This window comes from Drosophila hydei, unplaced genomic scaffold, assembly GCF_003285905.1.
Source record: "Drosophila hydei strain 15085-1641.00,03,60 unplaced genomic scaffold, DhydRS2 tig00000001-arrow-pilon, whole genome shotgun sequence".
Classification (NCBI taxonomy): Eukaryota; Metazoa; Arthropoda; class Insecta; order Diptera; family Drosophilidae; genus Drosophila; species Drosophila hydei.
This window is the reverse complement of record NW_022045643.1, coordinates 4,906,828-4,929,329: the sequence shown is the minus strand read 5'-3', so window position 1 is coordinate 4,929,329 and position 22,502 is coordinate 4,906,828. Positions and strand designations below refer to the sequence as shown.

General features: G+C 41.9%; 8 protein-coding genes across 9 annotated transcripts; 4 read left to right on the top strand and 4 right to left on the bottom strand.

Moving 5' to 3' along the window:
• Positions 1-106: 106 nt before the first annotated feature.
• Positions 107-2,478, top strand: LOC111605645 (membrane-associated tyrosine- and threonine-specific cdc2-inhibitory kinase). Its single transcript, XM_023324306.2, has 5 exons — positions 107-290; positions 385-1,297; positions 1,358-1,503; positions 1,570-1,955; positions 2,032-2,478. The coding sequence occupies exons 1-5, from the start codon at positions 228-230 to the stop codon at positions 2,180-2,182; spliced, it is 1,659 nt and encodes a 552-aa protein (XP_023180074.1). The 5' UTR covers positions 107-227; the 3' UTR covers positions 2,183-2,478.
• Positions 2,479-2,680: 202 nt separating this feature from the next.
• On the top strand, positions 2,681-3,689 carry LOC111605649 (nucleolar protein 12). Its single transcript, XM_023324311.2, has 2 exons — positions 2,681-2,852; positions 2,914-3,689. Exons 1-2 carry the CDS (start codon positions 2,800-2,802, stop codon positions 3,647-3,649), a joined length of 789 nt encoding a protein of 262 aa, XP_023180079.2. The 5' UTR covers positions 2,681-2,799; the 3' UTR covers positions 3,650-3,689.
• A 534-nt stretch (positions 3,690-4,223) lies between these two features.
• LOC111605644 (ubiquitin carboxyl-terminal hydrolase 36) lies at positions 4,224-11,360 on the bottom strand. 2 transcript variants are annotated; one of them, XR_002751824.2, is made up of 5 exons: positions 10,160-11,360; positions 7,975-8,744; positions 6,053-7,897; positions 5,347-5,678; positions 4,847-4,922 (listed from the first exon to the last, which is right to left on the bottom strand). XR_002751824.2 is itself a non-coding variant. In XM_023324305.2 (4 exons), exons 1-4 carry the CDS (start codon positions 10,551-10,553, stop codon positions 4,539-4,541), a joined length of 3,393 nt encoding a protein of 1,130 aa, XP_023180073.2. In that variant the 5' UTR covers positions 10,554-11,357; the 3' UTR covers positions 4,224-4,538. The 2 variants fall into 2 exon arrangements, 1 of the variants encoding a protein (XP_023180073.2); XM_023324305.2 differs by lacking the exon at positions 5,347-5,678 and having other exon boundaries at positions 4,224-4,922; positions 10,160-11,357.
• Positions 11,361-11,493: 133 nt separating this feature from the next.
• On the top strand, positions 11,494-15,255 carry LOC111605646 (TOM1-like protein 2). Its single transcript, XM_023324308.2, has 6 exons — positions 11,494-11,684; positions 13,080-13,531; positions 13,595-14,325; positions 14,394-14,559; positions 14,738-14,788; positions 14,975-15,255. Exons 1-6 carry the CDS (start codon positions 11,618-11,620, stop codon positions 15,161-15,163), a joined length of 1,656 nt encoding a protein of 551 aa, XP_023180076.1. The 5' UTR covers positions 11,494-11,617; the 3' UTR covers positions 15,164-15,255.
• A 445-nt stretch (positions 15,256-15,700) lies between these two features.
• Positions 15,701-16,544, bottom strand: LOC111605682. Its single transcript, XM_023324349.2, has one exon. It carries the CDS (start codon positions 16,486-16,488, stop codon positions 15,748-15,750), a length of 741 nt encoding a protein of 246 aa, XP_023180117.2. The 5' UTR covers positions 16,489-16,544; the 3' UTR covers positions 15,701-15,747.
• A 62-nt stretch (positions 16,545-16,606) lies between these two features.
• Positions 16,607-17,252, top strand: LOC111605683. The gene is made up of 3 exons (XM_023324350.2): positions 16,607-16,772; positions 16,926-16,971; positions 17,043-17,252. The coding sequence occupies exons 1-3, from the start codon at positions 16,719-16,721 to the stop codon at positions 17,186-17,188; spliced, it is 246 nt and encodes an 81-aa protein (XP_023180118.1). The 5' UTR covers positions 16,607-16,718; the 3' UTR covers positions 17,189-17,252.
• Positions 17,253-17,706: 454 nt separating this feature from the next.
• Positions 17,707-21,022, bottom strand: LOC111605677. Its single transcript, XM_023324343.2, has 2 exons — positions 20,547-21,022; positions 17,707-20,494 (listed from the first exon to the last, which is right to left on the bottom strand). The coding sequence occupies exon 2, from the start codon at positions 20,349-20,351 to the stop codon at positions 18,261-18,263; it is 2,091 nt and encodes a 696-aa protein (XP_023180111.1). The 5' UTR covers positions 20,352-20,494; positions 20,547-21,022; the 3' UTR covers positions 17,707-18,260.
• A 193-nt stretch (positions 21,023-21,215) lies between these two features.
• LOC111605680 (germinal-center associated nuclear protein) lies at positions 21,216-22,491 on the bottom strand. The gene is made up of 4 exons (XM_023324348.1): positions 22,393-22,491; positions 22,164-22,337; positions 21,562-22,107; positions 21,216-21,498 (listed from the first exon to the last, which is right to left on the bottom strand). Exons 1-4 carry the CDS (start codon positions 22,455-22,457, stop codon positions 21,216-21,218), a joined length of 1,068 nt encoding a protein of 355 aa, XP_023180116.1. The 5' UTR covers positions 22,458-22,491.
• Positions 22,492-22,502: the final 11 nt, after the last annotated feature.

Here is a 22,502-nt window from a genome sequence, read left to right as displayed (position 1 = left end):
TAAATTTTATGATTAAAAGATACGCATTGAAAATATCATTTGCTTATGTTTTAAGACCAAATAAAAAATTTTGTAAATGTCTGCATTGAACCTCTTCGTAAAATATAGATTTTGAAACGTATAAACAAAATTGAAGCTCCTCGTGCGAACGAACTAGTTCATAAGTTCAGTTCCCGAATTGTTCAACACAACATAAGAAAAACAATTCAATAAAACAGAGAAACAACATGGACAAGCAACGATTGCCGCTGCCGGAGATGATAAATGATGATAAGCACCGACACAAACAGGTGAATAGCAACAACTGCAACAGTAGCCAAAGATGCATTCAGCTTTTCCACGCCCTTCAATATCTTCAACTAAAAATTTCTTTGTTTGTCGCAGTTCAATGGGCATTTTGACAGCAACCGATTTCGACCGCCTAAAGTGAAAACGCGCTATATTGCCGTTGAGAATAACAATTTAAATCGCAGCCAGTCGTCCGGATCCTGCAGTGCAAACAACTCTCGAATAGCGCACGCGATTTCCTTTCGTGGCGGATCAGAGTGCTCGGATGCCGGTATATTGCCAGCGTCGCCAAATGTTGCGGCTGCCTCGTCTATGTCCATGTCCACGACGTCCTGCAATATGAGTCACTTCGAGCAGTGTTTCGAACGTTTAACGAAGCTAGGCGAAGGGTCCTTTGGGGAGGTGTTCCAGGTGCGAGATCGTTCTGACAGCCGGCTGTACGCGGTCAAAATCTCCAAGCAATTGTTCCGCGGCGAACAATATCGAGCTGAGCGACTGGAGGAAGTACGCCGATACGAGGAGTTCTCTGGACATGAGAATTGTATTCGATTCATACGTGCTTGGGAGCAGTACGATCGACTATTCATGCAAATGGAGTTGTGCCGCGAGAGCTTGGAACAGTATTTATATCGTTGTCGACATATTCCAGAGGATCGTATCTGGCATATATTACTAGACTTGTTGCGTGGCTTAAAGTCGCTGCACGATCGCAATCTCATACATTTGGATATTAAGCTGGAGAATGTGCTGATTGATGATGACGACACTTGCAAGTTGGCGGATTTTGGGCTGGTCATCGATGTAGATAAGGCGAACAACCATCAAGCAACGGAGGGCGACTCGCGTTACATGGCGCCCGAAATATTGCAAGGGCATTTCTCCAAAGCTGCAGATATCTTTAGTCTAGGCATCGCAATGCTAGAGCTGTCATGCTACATGGACTTGCCATCTAATGGACCGTTGTGGCATGAGCTGCGCCAGGGCAAATTGCCCGAAGAGTTCATCAGCAGTGAGTACTTCATACCATCAATATTGAAATATATATAAAACAATTTCTTTGTGGTTGCAGAAATCTCAGTGGAACTGCAGCAGGTGATTAAATGCATGATGTCGCCGGATCCACGACAACGATCAACGACAGAGCAGCTGTTATCGCATCCTCGCCTGCTGCGAATGCAGAAGCAGGAGAAATCGATGGTCACATTTAAGCTGCTGGTAGGTTTTTATTTAAATCATTTGCCAGATTAGATATATATAGACAACATCTATTCTATTTCCCAGTCGAAATGCTTTCGCCGGTCGCGCCGCGCATTTTGGTTAAAAATGTGTAATCTAAGGACGGTGGCGTATCGTTGTTTATTCTACATATTAGAAATCTTACACCTGTACAAGCCCATTACATCAGCGCAGACTCCGATGTATAATGGTAATACAGCAACCGCTGCGCCCTCATCGCCATCCGCATCTGTTGCCGGTGTTCCGCGCTTAGAGTTTCAACTAGTGGGATCAACGCCCATTGGTAACCGAGATTGTTATATCTCAGATTTTCTCTTAGCTATGGATATGGATTTATCACAGCACGGCACGCCAACAGCCTGTGGACGAGATAACCTGGTGAATTCGACGCCCATAAATCATAATCATCAAACGGCCAACCGACAAAGAAGGCAAGTAGCTCAGTCTTATAATGCATTAGACTCTTGTATTAAGAAAGAGACTAATTTGTGTGCTCTTATACTACAGTTCTTCAGCGCGTAAGACTCAAGCAGAAAAGAGCAATTTATTATCTGTAGATGAGAGCAATTCGTTTGACAAACTGTCCACATCGAAAGTATTGGAAACTTCTTCGTTTCGTGGTAAAAAACTATTTACATTAGATGTTGATGAGGAGTAAGTGATCCTCCAGATTGAAACGGAATGAATTTATGGTTACAAAGCATATATATACAGTATATCAGTTACAAAAAAGGCAACCCATACATATGTCAAAAAATATATCGTTATATATATTTAAAGTTTAGTTTGTAGTGTCATGAATATCCCTAGTTGTTAGGCCCAACGATTATATAATGTTAACGCTTCTTTAGAAGAACTTGTTAAAACTAAACTTTGTTTTTATAAAGTAATCCGAATTGTAAAAGATAATACATATAAGCATGTGATATATACGAAATGCGATTTGTAAAAGCCGCAAAATTATAAAGAAAGCTATCATAAAAATTATCAATTTAATTGCAATAAATATTACATTGAAACGAACGAGTACGTTCGTATATTAAACATAGACAATAAATATTAAAAGATGTTTTAAATTTGAAAGTATAATTCTATAACTGCAAATTAACATGTTTAGAAGCTGAAAAGTGCGATCGACTCGCATGTGCGTTAACATTTCGTTAACAGACGCAAAAATAAGAGCAAACAGGAGTCTAAAATTGCGTTTATTAACCAACATGTGGCCAGTCCAAATGTAAACAACGAGGTTTTCGGAAAACTCAAAATCGAGTCAAGATGGGTCGCACCAAGAAGAAAGTAGAGATTGTATTCGATTCACAAAAACGCAAGTGAGTAATAGACAATATTTGTGATTAGCAGCACGATAATAATTTGGCGCATACAAAATAGAGACTTCTTAACTGGCTTCCGAAAGCGAAAAAACGAACGCCGCACGCGGGCAAAGGCGCAATTGGATCGCAGTCTGAAAGAGGAGCACAAACGTATACGAAAGGAGGTTAAAGATGGCTTCAAGCATCTCAAAAAATCCTTTGAACCCCTACGGGAACTAACTGACGACGATAAGATTGAAGGCTTACAGCAAACTGAAGCATACGAAGATGATGAAGTCCAAGTTAAAATCGTCGAACTGACCACGAATGATTTGGCTGCTCAACGCAATATGCTTGGTGCCAACATAGCTGACGAGAGTGATGAAGAGGAAGCACCACAGGAGAGCGAGGACGATGACCTGCATCAGACCAATGTCATACCCGGCATGGATTTCGATGTCAATGCCAAACGGAAACGCAAAGCGGTAGCCGGAGCTGATGAAGAAGAAGGTAGCAAGGCTGTCGATGCAGATATTAGAAGCAAAAAGGAATTGGACAGACTGATGAAAACAAAAACGCTGAAGAAAATAAAAAAGAGCAAGTTGTTCAAGCAGAAAGAGCGCATTGACAAGAAGGCCAATCTACAGAAGGCGAAACGTGATCGTAACAACACCATCCGAAGCGTACCCAAGCATCAAAGGAAGAAACTGAAGCATGGCAAACCGACAGCTGGCGGACAGACGCGCTATCGCAAAGGTCGCCTAATGAACAAGAAGGAGCTACGTCGCAAACGAAGCGGTGGCGGCGGCGATTAGCGTTAGCCAAAAGTCTAAACCATCTAATTTACATAGTACATAATATATAATAATGTTTAGTTATTCTTTTTTGTTTTACGGTTTATTTACTATTACACTAAATTGATCGAAATAAACTGTATAATATAATTTTGCTAATTCGCCGGCGCCGGCCGTTTTTCTTTGTTCATATGCCTTATATGTAAATGTGTTTTGTTTCTTTTTGTTTGTTTTGTATCATATATATCCAACATGTTTTTATTTATATTTTGGGGTATATTTAACACTAGCAATCGGTTATTGCCGCTAATGCTATAAATAAAAGTGGCGTTCAACTGAAATATCCGTTCCTTGCGCCATTTAACTTAGACCGATGTTTAATCTACACTCTCATTGTTTAATATTTAATATGTACAGAATTTGTTTCTTGTTAGTTTCTTAAAAATATTGTTTCTGGTTGTTATTTTATTTTTGTATTTCTTATAAGGTTTGCATCAATGTATGTTACGTGTTTGTTTTTTCTTTTATCCTTTAAACAGTTTTGTTTTGGTTTTAGGCATAATTGTTTGTTTCTTTTTCTTAGTTTTTTTAATGATTTTTTTTTTTTTTGTGGGGTAGCAACACTTTTTGAAAATGTTTACAGCCCCCCGCGACATCATGTTTAAATCATGTATATTCCAAAATTCTCATTTAAAAATAAACACAATAAATAAAATGCCAAACACGTTTACAAATTAAACTTGGTAGAGGTTGCTCTAGCTTATAGCTTACATGTCCTAGTCCTAATATATGCATCAGCAGTTAAAAAATGTTTACAAAACTCGTGTAAAATCCAAGCGAACCCGTTTGCCACCTGCTGGGCAACGGCCACAGCAGCAACAACTAATGGGACGCATTGCTCAACGTCCAGTTACGATTGTTGCTGCTGCTGTTGTTGTTGATGGCCTGTCGATTGGTGTTGGCGGCGCGTGAAACCGCCGCCAGACGCCAGATGACGCTGCAAGGCACGCTGCTGTTGAAACTTGGCGCCACCGCCGCCAAATCGATTGTATTTAAATTTATTGCGCTGCTGAAAATTCTGTCGATAATTTTGATAGAAGCGGGGAAAAGAGCCAGACTTGTTTCCGTTCCAGCGCTTCTGGCTCTCAAACTCCTGGAATGGATTGTAGCCGGGGGTGCCATTATTACATTTGACCGACGCCGATTTAACCTTGCGCTGACGTCCCCGATCCATTTCATTCTCCTCGTCATCTTCCGCATCACGCTTCCGCTGCTCGCGTGCCTCTGCCAGCAACTACAGACAAAAAGATGTTTAGTTTAACACACTTCAGATATTTCAATATAAATGTGCTTGGCTCTAGGAATGGGTCGTTGGTAATGAAGCTTATGCAGATGAGTTAACGAGCACAATTTGCATGCGATTTATAAATTGAAAGTTGGAGAATGAACGATCGATTAGAGAAATCGATATTTATAACTGCTAAAACTATATTATAAATTGAGTATTTAAATATAAGTATGGCACTGAATATTCATGGTCCTATCGATATTTCGATAAATAGTTTTCCAGTTTCATTTATCTAGCAGTTAATTTGGCAAAACGGTAACGGGCACGGATGAATTTATGATGACAACGGGAATCAAACTGGCAGTCAAATCATAAGCTTCATTGATTAGATAGAGGATAAAAAGGTGGATAACTACAACTGCAGTTTTACCTATTGGGCACTAGGATTTCGACGGCGTTCTTGAAACAGGTTATTAGGTGGGGAGTATTAGGCGCATTGAAGTATCCACACGCAGCATGGAGACTTCAACACAATCACAGTTCGAGGAAAGTTGTGGGAAAAGTGAGATATGCAAGTACTTCTTGCAACAGCGGCTAAAACAATTTATCTGGTGGTGCCTTGGAGCTGTTGCTGTTGCTGTTGCAGTTGCTGTTACTGTCAATGTTCGTTTTACTGTTAATATTACTGTTACTGTTGACGCCGACATGCCCATCCGTATCGCCGTAACCAGCTATCCGTTTCGCACAAACCAAATCAAAAGTCTATATGAATGTGGGGTAAAATAGTGGAAACAAATGCAAAAATTACAAAAACAATTTTCGTAACAAAAAAAACATCATGCAATGAGTATTTACAAATACACAGAAGAGAACAATCACCAAATACAGATAGTAATCGAAAACATAGAACAAAGAGAAATGATACAAAATCTTTAATAAAAATGCGTTGTTTTCACTGTTCTTCGATATTCTTATCGATATTTATAAATAGGTATGGGCGTATTGTTTCGTAGTTATCGATATGAGAGCTATTTTCAACACACTCGATTATTGTAGTAAAAACGACGCATCTTTAATCAACTAAAGCCAAACTACAAGCTACATTGCATTTGAAAACCGGGTGCCTTGGCACTTACCTCCTTGTCCAGCTCCGAGGGTTTGCCATTCCAACTGAGCACTGAACTGCCATAACCACGATGGGTCTGCTTTAACAGCTCATTGACTGCATTGCCATTGGCCATAGTCTCACTTTGATAGCCATTACCGATGCGCGGCGTCTGCGGCGCCTTGGCACTACCATTTAGCAGTTTTTGGCGCTTAGCTCCAGGTGTGGCATCTGCTGCTGTCGCTTTGCTGACGGCAAATGGATTATTAAGATTTTTAGCCGTGGCGCTCGGTGTTTGTTCTTCCACAACAATGACTTCATCGTCTTCGTCCTGATCAGCATCAGCATCATCATCCTCATCCTCATCATCATCATCATCGTTATCATCAGTGCGCGTTATCTGCCAAATGCCAGTCTTGGATTTGATCACTGCTGGTGAAGGCGGCGTCTTTGGCGAAGGTGGCGCTTTGCCATTTTGTGACTGCCAGCCATTGTTGCTGATCAAACTGGAGGAGTTGCTTAGCTTTTTTGTGACCTGCTGCTGCTCATCCTCATCCTCGTCGTCATTAGCAGTTGAATCTACTACTGTTGTGGCTCTGTGTTTGTTTTTGTAGTTGTTTAAACTTTTAAATATCTCGTCTATGGCATCAGTCTTTTGTTTGTTGCTGTTAACATTGGCCGACGAGGCGTTTGAGGCGGACTTGGATTTGCTGTTGCTGTTGCAGTTGGTGTTGGCATGTCCATTACGCAGAATTGATGGTGTTTCGTCCTCTGATTCACTAGAATCAGCGCCACTGCGTCGCTTGCGTGGATTAGCTGCCTGTTGCTGTGGCACTAGCAGATGGTGTTGCTGTTGATCCTGTTCCTCCTCAGAGGCGGACTCATACGGCACCAGGCTCTTGAGTGGCGTCTTTGGCTTCAACTTGGCAGTTTGGGCAACATTCTCGTTATCTTCAAACATTTTGGGCATGCTCGGCAGCTGTGGCGCTGTGTTGGCTTTCACATCAACATCATCGTCACTGTCCTCCTCCTCATCCTCCTCATCGGATGATATTGGCAGAATATGTTGTTGCTGGTTTTGGCTATTGGTTGTTAAATTGTTGTTGCAGGAACTTTTATTAGAATTTGCATTTGAATTTGCATTTGCAGCAGTGTCTCCCTTATGCAATGCCCCAACCAGTGAATGCTTCGATTGCGCAGACTCCTGAAATTTATTGGCCCCAATTAGAAGACCATTTTGTTGCTGGTGCGGCTGCTGTTGTGTCTGCTTCTGTGGCGTAGACTTGAACTGAATTGAAGTCTTTGCACCTCCAAGTGCATGCCCGTTGTTATTGGCATATCCATTAGGTAATTGTGGTCCAATGAAACGCGGAGACACAGCAGAGGCGGATGTTGATGTGGCCGTGGCTGCCACAGCCACAGTAGCTGCCGCCGGGCTATGCTGTCCATTGGTGAGACGCAGCCCGTTCAGCTTGGGTACAGTAGTATTACAGTTGCTGATGTTATTAATACAGCTACTGGCTACGTCTAACTCGTAGAACATGATGTACGCATTCGTATTGCAGACACTTTGCATTGCAATAGGTCTGACATAGCTGTCATCGAAGTTGTAATAGCTTCCTGCCTCCGTAAGCCCTATGGCCGTGTAATGACCACAATGCTGAGAGACGCCCAAGTGTGTGACCATAGATACAAGACGATAGCTCAAAGGCTGGTTTGCTGCCGTTGGGCTGCGTGCTGCGAATCGGCTGAGGTCTATGCGTGGCTTGAAGCTAATCTGTTTGGTCAGCTTATTGCCCATCATCGAGAAGCGCTTCAGTTGAATACAGAGCGTAATTGGAGCACGCTCCAAGCTAAATTGTTTAGTAGCAGAGACCTGGAGAAGAATAAGGTAGAAATATGTATTTAATATTAAAATACTTGCATGAAGAATCTTTAACAGTGGGCACTCACCTTTTTCTTGCAGCCCTCGCACTTGTAGCCCATGTCTTCGAGACGCTCACGTGAAAAGTATCCATCGAAGGCCTCCTCCAGGGTATCCGCCTTGCGTATGTCCAGCAACAGATCTTGGAAATGTTGAAACGTAATCGAGACATGACTGCAACTAAGGCAGCGCACCTCGCTACGCAAATAGCCACCAAAGATTTGACTCAACGGTGTCGTCTCTTTCACCAGCTGATCAAGTTCTTTGTAATTGCGAAATCGCATCAAATACGCTTTCTCCATGGCTTCGACCAGGAAGCGTAAAAACTCATGGGCATCCTCCTGTCGGCCAACGACCATGTGTTTGCATATTTGCCTTAGCTTTGTGTAGATGAGAAATGGTCGAACGGCCGATTGATTGGATTGTGTTGTCTGCAATGTCTTGGCCATCGCACAGATAATGCAGCCACCGCCACCACAAGACTCACTAATATTGCAGTTCTCCAAATGAGACGTCTCCGAGACGAGCCAATTAGCCAGCGCTGGTATGTGGAAGAGAGCCTGCAGCGTCGAATTGAGGTAACACGTATTGCCTACATTCAGCATTCCAGACCCCACTTGCCACTTCCTCTCCGACTGCTTCCATCCGATGCGGATGTTCTCGCGTGGGTACAGCACCCGTTTGGGCTTAGGCAATTCATTGGGATTCGTTGTGGAACTCTGATTGGACTGATCCACTGTCTGTTTACGATTGCCATTCACAGTGGCAGCACTGCTGCCGTTCACACCATTAGTATTGTCTGTGAATGAAACAGCAAATTTGTGCCTGGGCATTAGCACATGTCGAAAGAGTCGCACCAGTAGCAGCAGGCAGGGCAACAACACAAATTTATAGAGCAGCCACAGTGCGTAGCTGCTATCCGCAATTAACACAGTCATTATAATACATTGGACGTATCCCAGTTGTGGCACACGAAAAATTAGCTTGAATACTAAAATTAAAACGAATATGACGGACACAAATACTGCCAGAGGCAGCGAGCGCCACATACACGCAAATATATATATATATAGAGAGTTATGCACATATATAAGTGGTCACCTGTGCCTTTGTGTTTGTGTTGTGTTGATAACAGCGAGCGTTTACTTGACGTACTCGTTAGCTTTACAAAAAGAAATGAAAAAAAAAGCGTGACCACTATACAATGCGTCGACACGTATTGTCGTCTCGTTTTAGCGCATGCAAATTGCAAGTTCTACGGTTACGCTGAGTGTTGCCAACTGAAATTTGGACTGCTCGTTGTGCAAATGGTACAACTTTTGCGCGGTCTAACAATGCCTGTTGTTGTAGGCGTATTCATATTGTTGTTGCCATTGCTGCTGCTGCTGCTTGTGCTGGCAAAACAACATGGCCAGAGCAGAAGTCTTTGACCATTTCTCTGCATTGTCTTGCGCCTTTGTTTTACTTCCTGCTTTGCGCAAACGATTCGCAACGCGTAAGCGACTGTGTGTGCAAGAATCACACACACTAACAAATAGTCGTAACAGTATGCACTTATGTATATGTATATATGGTCATTCAGAACATCCAACAAAATGCGATGAAACATTTGTTAAGAATCGAGTAAATAAATGAAGAAAACCCATCCTATTGCAGTTACCAAACTGAATTTTTAGCGCCAGTTTGGATACAATGAATGCGAGCGATAGAGCACGAGCGGAGAATTCGTATGAGTGTGAACGGGCGCGAATGAGCGACCGCGTGTAAAAGTGTTTGCCGCGACGGCGGCACGTTTTTTTTCTGCTTCTGCTATGTGATTCAGAAGTAGACAGTAGTAAAAATTTGTAGTGGTCTCGCAGCTACAGTCGCTGCCGCTGCCGCCGTCGGCGTCGCTGCCTGTCCAAATTACTCTTTGCGATCGTGTACTTGTTTTGCTTGCTATGTCTATTCTTTGCATTCTGTTTATATACGACTAACACGTACACCAGTCCATTTTCACACACATAAAGGCATAGGCACAGGCACAGTCGGTGCCACTGAGACGTTGAAGTCGACGTCAACTTCGGAGCTCATAAATGTTGCAGGCAGACAATTATGTTGACTCGTTCACACGTGATTTTGCGCCGAATATGGCAAAATAAACATGAAACACACATACATTTTTATGTAATTTTGAGCACACGCATCAAACAGAAAATGAGACAAAGCACTTACCATGCCCGTTGGAGCTGAGCGCTTTACCAGCGTTACTACCGTTAGTTTTGTAACTACAGTTGGCAACTATATTGTTATCCGGCTTTATGACAATGTATTTTGTTTTGAGTTTGGCCAACACAGATTCATGGTAATTCTCCACCTCTTCGTATTCGATTTTGGCCAGCAATATGCGCTTAGCATTGGCCACAATTTGACTCTGCAAGTTATCCGTGGTAGAAGCATCACCAATTTTGGCTTCATCGGCAGAAGCAGCAGCAGCAGCGGAATTGGAACCAGAGCCGGAACCGGATCGACCAGCTGCGGCCGCTGCAACGCAGCCGCCGCCAAGCGATTCGCGCAAAGCGGCATTCACGACATTTGCTGTTTCGCACACAGCCAACGAGACGGGCATGGCGCTCGCACTGGTAGGTGTTTGTGGAGGAATTTTGGAGGATTTTACGCTGCGCTCCCTCGAAACTCTGATAATGGACGTCAAGTTAGGTTGGGCGGGGTTGTATGGTGGGAGTAGGCAATAGCGCGTTAAATTAAATCGCTTGCAGCGGGACAATGGGGGGAGTGGCGAAAAGGAAATGAAAGCATTCGATTCGTTTTGTTGTTGTTGTTGTTATGTGGCGTAGGCGGGCGTGTTGCGCGGACTCGAATCCAGACACGCACCAACACACACACGCACACAGCACACACGCGCGCACACGCTTTACAGCTAGCTGTTGTACATTTGCGCAATCTTCGAGATCCTCCGCCCGGTCGACTACACGTTTTTCTTATGGCTGCCGCTGCCAGCGTCCGTTCAGCGACTGCTCGTCGTCCTTCAATAACGGTGAACGTTCGTTGCCCGCGCGACTACAAGGTACTTCTTTTTGTTCTTTTTCTTATTTTTTTTTTCGTCTTCAGTTTTCGTTTCACTGCTTTCGGCCAACACACCAACCAGCTAAACCGACGCACGCACACTAACACAATTACACACGCTTTTTTCGCTTTATGCTATTAGCTCCGTAATTCTGTTGAATGCCAGCTAGGAAACACGAAAACGACCGTCGTAATTTATTTGCAAACTACACATTACGATATTATCAGTTGCGTTTGCATATTTTGCGAGCGAAAAGTTGATTTTAGAAAAATAATGACAATTCCTTCCCTCGTGTTTCTTCCGACTGTCGATTCTCTTTCGCATCTCTGTTCGCTAAACGAGACTGTCCACTTGCCACAGTTAGTTGTCAGCTCCGCGTGAAGTTAGCTGCACGCAATCTGCCACTTACATGAAGTTAGCGGCGCGCAGCTTTTCGCTCACGTTAAGTTGGCAGCATAACAAAATACTTTGGTATTTTCAGATTTATTGATCGCGGTCACTCTGCATGACAAGTGCAGCAGATGTAAACGCATAAACATTTGCGCTCTTTACTAGTGGATAAATATAAATAAAACAAATACGTATAACTTAAAAGTCAGTGCACCAAAATGGCTTCATTCTTCAATGTTGGCGCTCTGGGTAATGTTTTCTCAACACCTATCGGACAACGCATCGGTGAGTAAATGACAAAATAGCGGTCGTGTAATGTGTGTGAGAGTGTGTAAGTGCGTATGCATGTCAATGTGAGTGGGTGTAATATATATTTATTAAATTGTATCACTTTTCAGGCAAGTAATATTTTGTGTGTGCATGTATTTGTGTTTATTTGCGCATTTGCTTTGTGGTTGCAATGGGCCACATTAGAGGCGGCAGAGCAATGAAAATCTGTCCGTGGAAAATTGAATTTTCCCAACTTTCTTTTGGGTGTTTTGTCATTTTCTTATTGTCACTCACACATACACACACAACCCGCTCACCGCAAAGCTAGATTTGTTGTTGCCATCTGATTACTATGGCGAAAAATAGACTCGTTATCATGATAGTACGACGGCAATCCCCTTCTCCCCATTGGGCAATTGTCTGATAAGATTGTAGCTACACATAGCAGATATTTAATATGTGTGTATATATATGTATATGTGGAAGCTACTAATGAAAGGCTGCCTTTTCCCAAATGACACATACGTAGAAATATGTACGTAAACACCGAACTATTTTCATGTTCATGAATTATTTGTTAGTCATAAAATACTAAAGCCAACTAAAACAAATAATAAAAATTAAATATATATAATAACAATTCGGCACACGCACCTCTGCGCCGAACTCCTTGACCAGCTCAAAGTGCGCTGCACGCAATTAGTCATCGAGACTTACGTTTGCCTCTGGTTGCTAGTTACATAAATGTGTTAATTTATTCATTTCTACTTTCTGCTCATTTTCGTAGTCACTTACTGATATATATATACACGTATTTCTGTGTGTGTGAGTGTGCCTTTGTATGCATTAGTGCTAATTTTCACTGGTTCACTAATTCACTAATTTGTTGCTTCACCTCTTCTTTCGCTCCACTTTGCCTTTGTTATTTCTTGTTTTGTTTGGTTGTGAGTTATGTTTGTTGTTGCCTATTGCGTTTTATTTAGGTGCGAGTGCGTTGCACTCGACAACAAAATTCAAAACTACGCTTCACTCTCTTACTCACGCTCTTGTATATAATTTGATCGGCTTACACGGAGCAAATATCTCGTTACGTTAACATGATATGCATTATGATGCGAACTAACTTCTGATCATATGAATACTAATAATTTATATATGGTTGTATGTTATTGGTCTCTTGGCAATAAAAAAATCGTATTGCTTGCAAAATTTATTGCTGCCGCATGGTTTTTATTGTTGTTTTTCATCGCGTAAACAAAATGAGATGACTACATCAAAATAAACCAAACAAAAAATGCTCTTGGTTGTTTAAAAGACAATTTAAATATTTAAACAAATTGTTTTAATGCTAACATCGCTGAAAATGAAATAATATACTATCTATATATATGCATATGTATATATTTGCAGAGGCTGCCACCGATGCGAGTTTGGCTTCGGAAAATTGGGCAGCGAACATGGAAATCTGTGACATGATCAACGAATCCTCCGATACGGCACGTGACGCAATGCGTGCCATACGCAAACGTCTCTCACAGAATGCTGGCAAAAATAATCAGGTGATCATGTATACGCTAACTGTGCTGGAGACGTGTGTGAAGAACTGTGGCAAGGCTTTCCATGTGTTGGTCGCCCAAAAGGATTTCATCAATGAGCTGGTCAAATTGATTGGACCCAAAAACGATCCGCCCGCCATAATGCAGGAGAAGGTTCTCAGTCTAATACAGATTTGGGCAGATGCATTCAAGAATCAACCGGATCTTAATGGTGTTACCCAAATGTACATGGAACTGAAGAACAAGGGCATCGAGTTTCCGCCCACCGATCTGGATGCTATGGCGCCCATATATACGCCACAACGAGTGAGCGCATGGACATTAACTATTCTTAATAGTACTCCTAAAGTATTTGTAACTTATTTTCAGAGCGTTCCAGAAGTGCATCCCTTACCGCATCCACAGTTAATGAGTGCTCAGCACACCATATCGCCTCAACATGCAGCAGCTGCAGCAGCAGCTGCTTCTCCAGCTACAGGACCGCTGCATTTAACACCTGAACAGGGTGCCAAACTGCGTTCCGAGTTGGAAATTGTTAGCAACAATATGAGCATATTGGCTGAAATGCTGAGTGTATTGAAACCGGGTCAAGAGCTGCCCGATGACTATGCCCTGCTGAATGAGTTGACAGCCACCTGCAAGGAGATGCAGTCGCGCATTGTCGATCTCATTGGACGCGTGCAAGATGATGAGCTAACGGCGGAATTTCTGCGTATCAACGACGAGCTTAACAATTTGTTTTTACGTCATCAGCGCTACGAGAAGAGTCGAGCGCAGGGTACTACTGGAGCGGCTGCAGTCACGTCACCATCTGCCGTTCTAGGCGCTGCGATGGGCGTACCGGCGGCAGGAGTGCCAGCAGCGACAGCCGGAGCAGCGGCAGCTGTTGTACCAGCAACAGCAGGAGCTGTTAGCAATACGCCACAAAGTGATCAACTGCTAATCGATTTGATTGAAAGCAGTGAGGATCATCTGCCGCAGAGTTTTGGACAGCTACAACTGGGCGCCGGCGGTGGAGTCGCAACAGTACCAGCAGTTGCCGCAACAGGTGCTGCAGATGAATTTGATATGCTGGCGCAGTCGCGCACCGATGGCAACCAGTGAGCAAAATATTTGGATAAGTCTTTAATATAATTTTGCTTAAAAATTGATTTCTTTATTACCGTAGCAAAACCGACCTGCTCCGCGATATTCCCATTGTGGATGCAGCAGCTGGCAGCGTGTCCTCGCCGTACAAGCAAACAAAGCCGACAGCAGCAGCATCAGCAGCGGCAACACCACCACAACAGCAGCAAACACAACGCTCAGCCGGCGATCCGCCGGTGGTAAGTAAAGTGAGTAATGTGAACGCCTTAGAACCGATGTAAATTAATATGTCGCTCTAATGTTTGTTTGTCTAATCCGTTATTTATTTAATATTTCAATTTGCATTACTGTTTATTTATGTATTTTTATGTTCTTATATGCAAATTCAAATTTGATTTGTTTTTGGTTTTGATGGCGCCTACATAGTCGACGAAAGAGAACGAGATCGACGAAATGGAGGCGTGGCTGGGCAGCTCAGTAAGTAGCAAAGCAGCAAAACAACAATTTAAACAAGTTAAACACTCATGCTTGTTTTTATTTTATGCACTCATGGCACACACTAGCTTTTAAGTTGTTCGATTAAGACATGAATTACGTTTGCTTTTTGTTAAATTTTGTTTAGGTGTATTATGCATTGAGTAATGCTTTGTTTGTTTCCAACAGAAAGACATTGATGGCATTGAGGAGCTGACAAGCTCAGAATTCGACAAATTCCTTGAGGAACGGGCCGCTGCCGCTGAAAATCTTCCAACGATCAATGCATCGAATTCCACGACAGGATCTGCAACTGACAACAGCTTACGAAAGACACCAAAGAAACCAGGAGCTGACGACGATTTGCTCGCTCTTTGAGTATAATCGGGGCAACACCCCCATTTTGTTTACTCTTTCCGAAATGTTACACACGCCTAACATATTTATACATAACATATATATGAATATATATATATATATATAAATAGCGTATACATATAACAATTCATGTAAAATGTTTTAATTTTTTTCCAATTGGCTTTTGTATCTTTAAAGTCTCTTGTCATTGTCTTAACAAGAAATTCCAAAAACAACAACTGCAACGACAATTGTAACTTATTCCAAAATGCAATTTTATTTTGCTCTAATTCTAAGCTAGACACACACACATACACATGCATTGATTGTAATTGTAATGTATATTATGTTAAAAAATCTATTTGTTGTTTATTTATACATATACACATATACCTTATAAAGTTAATTTATTAAAGAAAAGAAAAAATAAAAACAAATCACAACAATAGAAAATATTTACATGCATTGAGTGGAAATGTTTAATAATCTTTAAAAAATTAGCAAAGCTTATTTGAGAAATCCATTTCTATGAATGCATAGGTCAAAGCAATCTAAAAGATAATTCCCAAAATTGAGAATTGAATTTGAAAACTCTGGAATGGCAATCACTCCCGCATGAGTTCTTTTTGGGACATGACTTGCGTATCGTCGCCATAAGAATCGTCATCCCCAGCATCATTCTCTTCATTATTCTCAACCTCTTCATCAGTATCTGCATTAGCTGCAACATTAGCACGCTGTTCCAGCATCCGCTCAAGCTCTTCAATGCGCTGCTTTTTGCTATTAATAAGCAATATGAATTTTTTGAGCAATTTTTTTTCGGCCATCTTGGACTCTTTAACGTAATGCTCGTATTCTGTGAGCAGTTCTTTGGACTGCTCACCTGGCCCATCAGCAGCATCGACCTTAGCAGCTGGTGCTTCAGTGAGCGTTGCTGCCCGTTGTGCACTCTCAATGGCGGCATCCAGCATTTGATAGCAATTGGATGCCTTGCGCAGGGGCAGATCTATATAAAGCGTTTCGAAGCCGGTGCACTTGAAGAGCTTAAAGCATGCCTGCTGCTCATCCAGTTCGTAGTCGAAGTCCGGCAGTCCCATTTGTGTTACAAGAGCCTTTTTACATTCCGCATAGAATTCGTCATACGGTTGCTCTAGGTCTTCCGCAGCGCTTTTAATTTCATCATGCTTTAAAATTGCTTTATAACTGTTATTACTAGTTGTGAGCAACAGGTCCAGCTCTGTCACATCCTCTAACCACTTGCTGTGTATATAGATAAAATGTTTCACATCCGTTTGGCTGTGACTTAGCTGGGTGCGCTGTAGCACTTTAACTATATGGTTCGTCATTTTAAATTTAAGTATGTAAAGAATCAAAAACAGCTGTTCTCGATGACGATAACGATGACGATTTATATCGAACTGCTCCGCACTGACTTAGTTGCCGGGGCATTTTATACGTTGTCAACACTAAGCCATTTAGTATTAAGATTAAACAATTAATTGGCCATACCAGTCAATTAGAGTTGTTCGCTTCTGTTGCTGCGGTTGTGAAGTGTTTTCAAGTGATATTCGACAATATGCTTAATAACATTATCAATTTCGCCAATTACTGGTGGTTTCGCTATCTAATGGTGAGTAATAATTGTGTTATTAGATTTTAGTTTAAGTGATGCTACAATGCACACACATACATAAATACTTTCTCACAAATGTATGTATGCCTTCGAAATATATATTTATCTATATTATTTGTTATCAATCCGCACGTTTCTGTTTAACACCAGGTGACTGAGCTATATGTAGTCGAAAAATGGGAGCGTGTAACAATACGTAAGTTAAAATGCAATATAGATAGTGATTCGTCATTCCAAGTAATTATTGACACTTGCCATTTTCCACAGACGCCATATTTATGATTCTCTTCTGCGTGTTCTGGTACTTCAACTACTCTGTGCTGCTATCACTAACTGGAAATCTATTTAAATACACGCCAATTGGAAACATTTTGCCTGCAATGCCACAAGCTGCGGGCATCAAAGTCACATAATGGCTTTGGAAGCTAAATACTAATAGCTAATAAATTTTCTGCAAATAATATTAGCTAGATTGCTTTGATATCCAATATAGATATAGAGCGTATATATAATATATAATATGTATATATATATATATATATATATATATATATATATATATATATTTATGTTTATATATAATATTGTGCAGAACAGTTCAAACTCAGTAACTCGATGTACTCCTTTACACCTATCTCGCATAAATTTTGCCTATCTGTAAATGTGACTAAACTTTATATCATAAAGATCGGGATCGATTTATAATCGTGTTTTCAAGTACTAATTGCACAATTTTTAGGCTAATTTAGATTTAAGCTTTAGCATTGCACGTTCAAATAAAAGCTGTAAATTTCAATTTCATTGATAAACATTTACGATAAAGTGTTTATCGAGACATGGGCAGTTAATGGACTTTAACTTAGGATTTTTTTGATTTTTGTTTTATATACTTTACTTTTGCACTTCAATGCACTAAATGTTACAATTTCATTACAAAAATATATATAGCCTATTTGTTATTAAATGTTTATGTGTGTATTAAATAGTAATTGTATTTGTAAGATTTTATAGAAAAATTGTGTGCAGCCTTTTGTTATTCGAGTGGCCGCACATTTACGAGTTACGATTAGAATCAAAATGCTAGAAGCATTTCACAGCAGGATACAGGATGCCAGGATGTAGGACAGGGAGGGAGATTTGGGTACATATTTGGGGCTTACATACTTTATACTTAAACGCATACAAAAACTAAATTCTACAACTTTTTGACCATCGTGCCGGGCATTCCAATCAACTTCATCAAACTTATAATTCTCATTAGCATTAAAACTTAAAAGCTAGTTTTTTTGTTTGTTTGTGGGCCAGGTAGCAAACAGCAGTTGAGCTCAGGATAGACAGCACCATGTGCTCTCCTCTATCCTAAACACGTTCTGCGCCAATGCCCGCTTAGATAACTAAATATCCTTATAACTAGCTGTACAGACACACACAGAAGCTACTCGCTGCATTCCAAATTCAGATCACAACAGCTAGTGGCATTGCTTGTTAGGACGGTGTCGACGTGCTATCCAGCAGCACCGACGCCAGCTCCTCATTGGACTCCACATACACCAGCGTGGGATCCTCACCAAATTCCAGCCGTCCATATCGCGCCACCAATGGAGATTTGCTGCTCACTTGCGGTGCTCGAGGCCACTTCCGTTTGGGTTTCGTGTGCGTCAACATATGGGACTTCAGATTTGTGGACTGGGCAAAACACTTAGAGCAACCATCAATGGGACAATGATATGGTCGATCTCCAGTGTGAATCCGCACATGCGTACGCAAATTGAAATCAAGCGAAAAGCGTTTGCCACAGCCCTCGAACGTGCATTCGAATGGCTTCTCTCCAGTATGCACCAGCTGGTGGCGCTTCAGCTTTGAGCTCTCCACAAAACTCTTGCCACAGACATTGCACACATGACCACGAGGTCCATGCGTATGCATATGCTTGCGCATGGCGGAGTGATTGCGAAATTCCTTATTACAGCCACGATGTGTGCACCGAAACTTGGGCTCCTCGTCCTCATCCGTTGGCGGCATCGCTGTCATTGCAGCTGCACGTTGATGCAATTGCTGTTGCTGTGCATTAGCACAGCCACTGCTACCGCTGCTGCTGCTGTTGTTACTGTTGCTGTTGTTTGCTGGCACCAGAGGTGGAGGTTGTGTGGTCAACTGACGTTTGGTCGCTTTATTGTTCATATTATTATTGTTCGCTTTCAGCCTCACATTTGTGCTGCTATTCTGCAGCACGAGCTTGGGCACTGTTTTTGTTGTTACTGCCACTGCTGCTGTAGCTGATGTTGTTGCAGGCGTTGTTACGGGCGCAGCCATTAGTTCAACAGGTTGTGGCATATTCTCAATTAATTCAATGCTCCCATAAGCCTCATCCAGTTGATATTGTTCGCTTAGCGATTGGCTGTCTTCCTCGTCCTCCTGCTCTTTAACATCATCCCCATCGGCCATAAATGCATTCACCACCTCTTCGACGTCGGTAACAGCGGCCGCACTAAACGGATCCGGCAATATGACATACTCATTGCCAATGCCATCGCTGAGCACATCGTGATGCATCATATGCTCATCAATGATTAGCTTTGGCATATCGTTAGTTCTGTTCGTTGTACTGCTGATTACTTGAGGTGCTGCTAATGTCTGCTGATCTACTACATGCTGCTCATCTAAATCCAATTCCTCCTCGTCCTCATCCTCTGAGTTAAGTGATGACCAGAGCGTCACATTAAACTGATCCTGTGTGATTCGTATAGGCACTTTCGTTTGCTTCCAACGCTTCGCAGTGCCATGACCGTTGCCATTGATGTTGTGGTTATTGTGGCTGCTGATTATGTTATTGCTATGACGTTGCGGTCTGCCAAATGGCTTAAAGTCCTGTACGTGACAGCTATTGGAATCATCTGTAGATTTCATATAGTAGTCATTCTCTAGCTGCTCCTCTTTGATAGTCGCTGCGGTTGATTCAATTGTTGTTAACATTTCTGAGGCTATTTCAAAGGCATTTGTATCACGTTGCGTGACCGGCGTTTCGTCCTCTTCGTCATCGGATGACATTCGCATCTCACCATCCATTTGTTGACCATCATCCTCATCATCACTCTCCTGCTCCTGTTGCTGCATAATTATTGGTGGCGGCAGTGCATCTGCTGTGGCCATGCCCATATCTATACGGTCTACTGAACAGTATTCGTAGACATCGCCAGAGACAAAAAATTCGCCAGCATCTACAACAATATTGGCATCTTCATCATAATCATCAATGATCTCTTCGATCAGAAAACTTTCGTTGTCTCCGGCGCTGCCTATATGCTCCGTGCCATCGAGTTCGGCACTGTACGGATGCTGATTCTCCACAATTGCCGTCGTCGGAGGCAGAACGTGTGTGAAATACAACGGTGATGTTGTGTTTGTATTGTGATTGTGCACTGAGGAGGAGGAGGCAGACATGGACATTGGCAGGGACAATGGCAACGGCAGCGACAGAGGCAGGGGCAGCGGCACGGCTGCTGCGGCCAGTGATAGATTTTTAACAATTGGCGGCGCTCTGGCTTGAAAATTGCCGCCTTGATGATGACTTGTCATCGTTTTGGCGTGTTTGTTTCGTTCACGTATGGCTCAATGTGTGTGTGTATGACTGCACGCTTATGTATGTGTTTGTGTGTACAAGTTGTTGTATATGTAGGCGCGCGCGCTCGTGTGTATATGCGTCTGTAGATTGGGCCCCACTGAAAATTGCCAATTAGAGAGCAAACCATTTTAGAATATCATTAAACATACCCGCTGGCCAATTTCGTTGCAAGTCGCTGAAGTTGTTTGCGTTGTTTGTCTTCTCTACTACTGTCCTATTGACATCGGTGCGTGGGGCGCTGCGTTGACGGCAGCAGCGGCAGTGGCAGACGTTGTCTGTCAAATTTGTCGCTTTTTGATCCGCTCGCGTTGTCACACGGCCTGTTTAATGCACAATCTTGTTTATGTGCCGCTAAATGTTTATTAGCAATGTAAATATTTTGAATTTTGCCGGTAAATATGGCGGAATTGTATTTTCCAAAATGGCTCAAGCACTTTCTCTTGCGTACAACTTTTGTTGGTGTTAGTGTTTGACAGCGGACCGATGACAACAAAATGCAGCCCTGAGCGCGCTTTATGTATACATATGTGTGTTCAATTAGCGTCCAGCCGGGGGCTGTGAACTGTAATAAAATAATATTCTGATTTTTTTATAACTCAACACAAAGACCTTTGACAATTATATAGCAGAGACAACAGTGCCGCGCTTTAATAATGTAGTTTACATTATTTATTATTACTAGTAATCGATAACGATAAGTACTCAAGCAGAGTTGCCTTCCTAACCGCCTACCAGACCGGCTATTCAATAAAAAAATGTCTATATACATTTACATACATTTAATAAAAAATAAATAATATACTTATAGTAAGAGAGATCTATATCCACAATTTTTTCAGCAGCAATACCTCGGGAAGATAAACACGCGACAATTTCTCATCAATAAATGTTTCCCGTTGCACTCTAATTGTCTCAACGTCGCTTTTAAAATCAGACTTTATAAAATGTAAAGCTTTGCGATCGGGAGTTTGAGCTATACTATAATGCCGACATTGTTCATTTAGCAGTTGAGGTTCTAGCAAAGTCAAATGCAACAAGTACGCGGCCGGCACTGTAAGCTGTTTGTTATTGTAGGCATGCGTAAAGATTTCCAACAGGAGTCTTCCAGAAATAAGCAAAAAAAAATTAATTAAAATATATATCAATTGTTAACTGCTAATTTACCGTCGTATTGTTTGCAGCTTTGCACCGGCTACCGCGCAAATGATATGCGGCAATTTTGGCAGGCCTTTCATTACACGATAAATATTTCCTTGATGATAATTCAGGCAGATGTTAAATGCCAGCTTAAAGTTTTCATTCTCTCGCACTTGAGCGGGCAGCATTAAGCCACGTACTAAAGCTTCGGGCGTGCCAAGATTGAAAATTTGATATAATGCCTCGATAAAATAACGTCGCTCTGCCTCTCGTATAGTTGGTTTCGTCTCGGACGTAGTCTGTCCTTCTTCATCCAGCTCGTCATAAGAGCAGAGCACTACATTTAGACATTCCTGCAAATGCTGATTGCAAATTTTAGGATCAAATTTATCAATCGGTTCCTCACACAGGCGATAGCGGCTGTAGGCCATAAACATGATCATTGGCTCTATAAGACGAATAGTCTGTCTAGCATTGTACTGCTGTATAACTATTTCCCGCCGCACACTTCGCAATCGATCGAATATAAAATCATAGACCAAATGGTAGGGTTTACGTTCATCAAGAAATATGCTTAAAAAAATATGTTTAATCAATTAACACATTATGTAAACTACACAGATTCTTACTCTTTGAGCAGATATTCAATAGTTTTCGTTAGACAATGCTCAGTGCGCATATCCTTGGCTTTCGGCACCTTAGCATCAGCAGCGGAACGTGTAAACTCCTTGACCAAAACGCCGGGTACGTGCTTTTGGCCATCTTTGTACTCGAAGAAGTTGAGCAATTTCTTTTGTGTGCGCCTTTAAACAGCAAATTATGTACAAAATTACTATTTTATTAATTACCTCTGCTTACATTTTAGCCTCTGCATCAGGACAGAAGCGTTCACAGGAACCGCGTATATATTCTGTATTTTCCATAATTTCAATTCAACAATTTGTTTACCCAATAAGCAGACCAAAACA

What these genes read in the sequence shown, in the direction of transcription:
- LOC111605645 (XM_023324306.2), top strand. Translation starts at nt 228, where the DNA reads ATGGACAAGCAACGATTGCCGCTGCCGGAGATGATAAATGATGATAAG. An exon ending in ATAAGCACCGACACAAACAG is followed by an intron (nt 291 to 384) that starts GTGAATAGCAAC and finishes TGTTTGTCGCAG; the next exon opens with TTCAATGGGCATTTTGACAG. An exon ending in GCCCGAAGAGTTCATCAGCA is followed by an intron (nt 1,298 to 1,357) that starts GTGAGTACTTCA and finishes TTGTGGTTGCAG; the next exon opens with AAATCTCAGTGGAACTGCAG.
- LOC111605649 (XM_023324311.2), top strand. Translation starts at nt 2,800, where the DNA reads ATGGGTCGCACCAAGAAGAAAGTAGAGATTGTATTCGATTCACAAAAA. An exon ending in TTCGATTCACAAAAACGCAA is followed by an intron (nt 2,853 to 2,913) that starts GTGAGTAATAGA and finishes CATACAAAATAG; the next exon opens with AGACTTCTTAACTGGCTTCC.
- LOC111605644 (XM_023324305.2), bottom strand. Translation starts at nt 10,553, where the DNA reads ATGCCCGTCTCGTTGGCTGTGTGCGAAACAGCAAATGTCGTGAATGCC. An exon ending in GCGAGGGCTGCAAGAAAAAG is followed by an intron (nt 7,898 to 7,974) that starts GTGAGTGCCCAC and finishes ATTCTTCTCCAG; the next exon opens with GTCTCTGCTACTAAACAATT. An exon ending in CCTCGGAGCTGGACAAGGAG is followed by an intron (nt 4,923 to 6,052) that starts GTAAGTGCCAAG and finishes TTTTGTCTGTAG; the next exon opens with TTGCTGGCAGAGGCACGCGA.
- LOC111605646 (XM_023324308.2), top strand. Translation starts at nt 11,618, where the DNA reads ATGGCTTCATTCTTCAATGTTGGCGCTCTGGGTAATGTTTTCTCAACA. An exon ending in ACCTATCGGACAACGCATCG is followed by an intron (nt 11,685 to 13,079) that starts GTGAGTAAATGA and finishes ATATATTTGCAG; the next exon opens with AGGCTGCCACCGATGCGAGT. An exon ending in AGGCGTGGCTGGGCAGCTCA is followed by an intron (nt 14,789 to 14,974) that starts GTAAGTAGCAAA and finishes TGTTTCCAACAG; the next exon opens with AAAGACATTGATGGCATTGA.
- LOC111605682 (XM_023324349.2), bottom strand. Translation starts at nt 16,488, where the DNA reads ATGACGAACCATATAGTTAAAGTGCTACAGCGCACCCAGCTAAGTCAC.
- LOC111605683 (XM_023324350.2), top strand. Translation starts at nt 16,719, where the DNA reads ATGCTTAATAACATTATCAATTTCGCCAATTACTGGTGGTTTCGCTAT. An exon ending in GGTGGTTTCGCTATCTAATG is followed by an intron (nt 16,773 to 16,925) that starts GTGAGTAATAAT and finishes GTTTAACACCAG; the next exon opens with GTGACTGAGCTATATGTAGT. An exon ending in ATGGGAGCGTGTAACAATAC is followed by an intron (nt 16,972 to 17,042) that starts GTAAGTTAAAAT and finishes CATTTTCCACAG; the next exon opens with ACGCCATATTTATGATTCTC.
- LOC111605677 (XM_023324343.2), bottom strand. Translation starts at nt 20,351, where the DNA reads ATGACAAGTCATCATCAAGGCGGCAATTTTCAAGCCAGAGCGCCGCCA.
- LOC111605680 (XM_023324348.1), bottom strand. Translation starts at nt 22,457, where the DNA reads ATGGAAAATACAGAATATATACGCGGTTCCTGTGAACGCTTCTGTCCT. An exon ending in CCTGATGCAGAGGCTAAAAT is followed by an intron (nt 22,338 to 22,392) that starts GTAAGCAGAGGT and finishes TGCTGTTTAAAG; the next exon opens with GCGCACACAAAAGAAATTGC. An exon ending in AAGCTGCAAACAATACGACG is followed by an intron (nt 21,499 to 21,561) that starts GTAAATTAGCAG and finishes TATTTCTGGAAG; the next exon opens with ACTCCTGTTGGAAATCTTTA.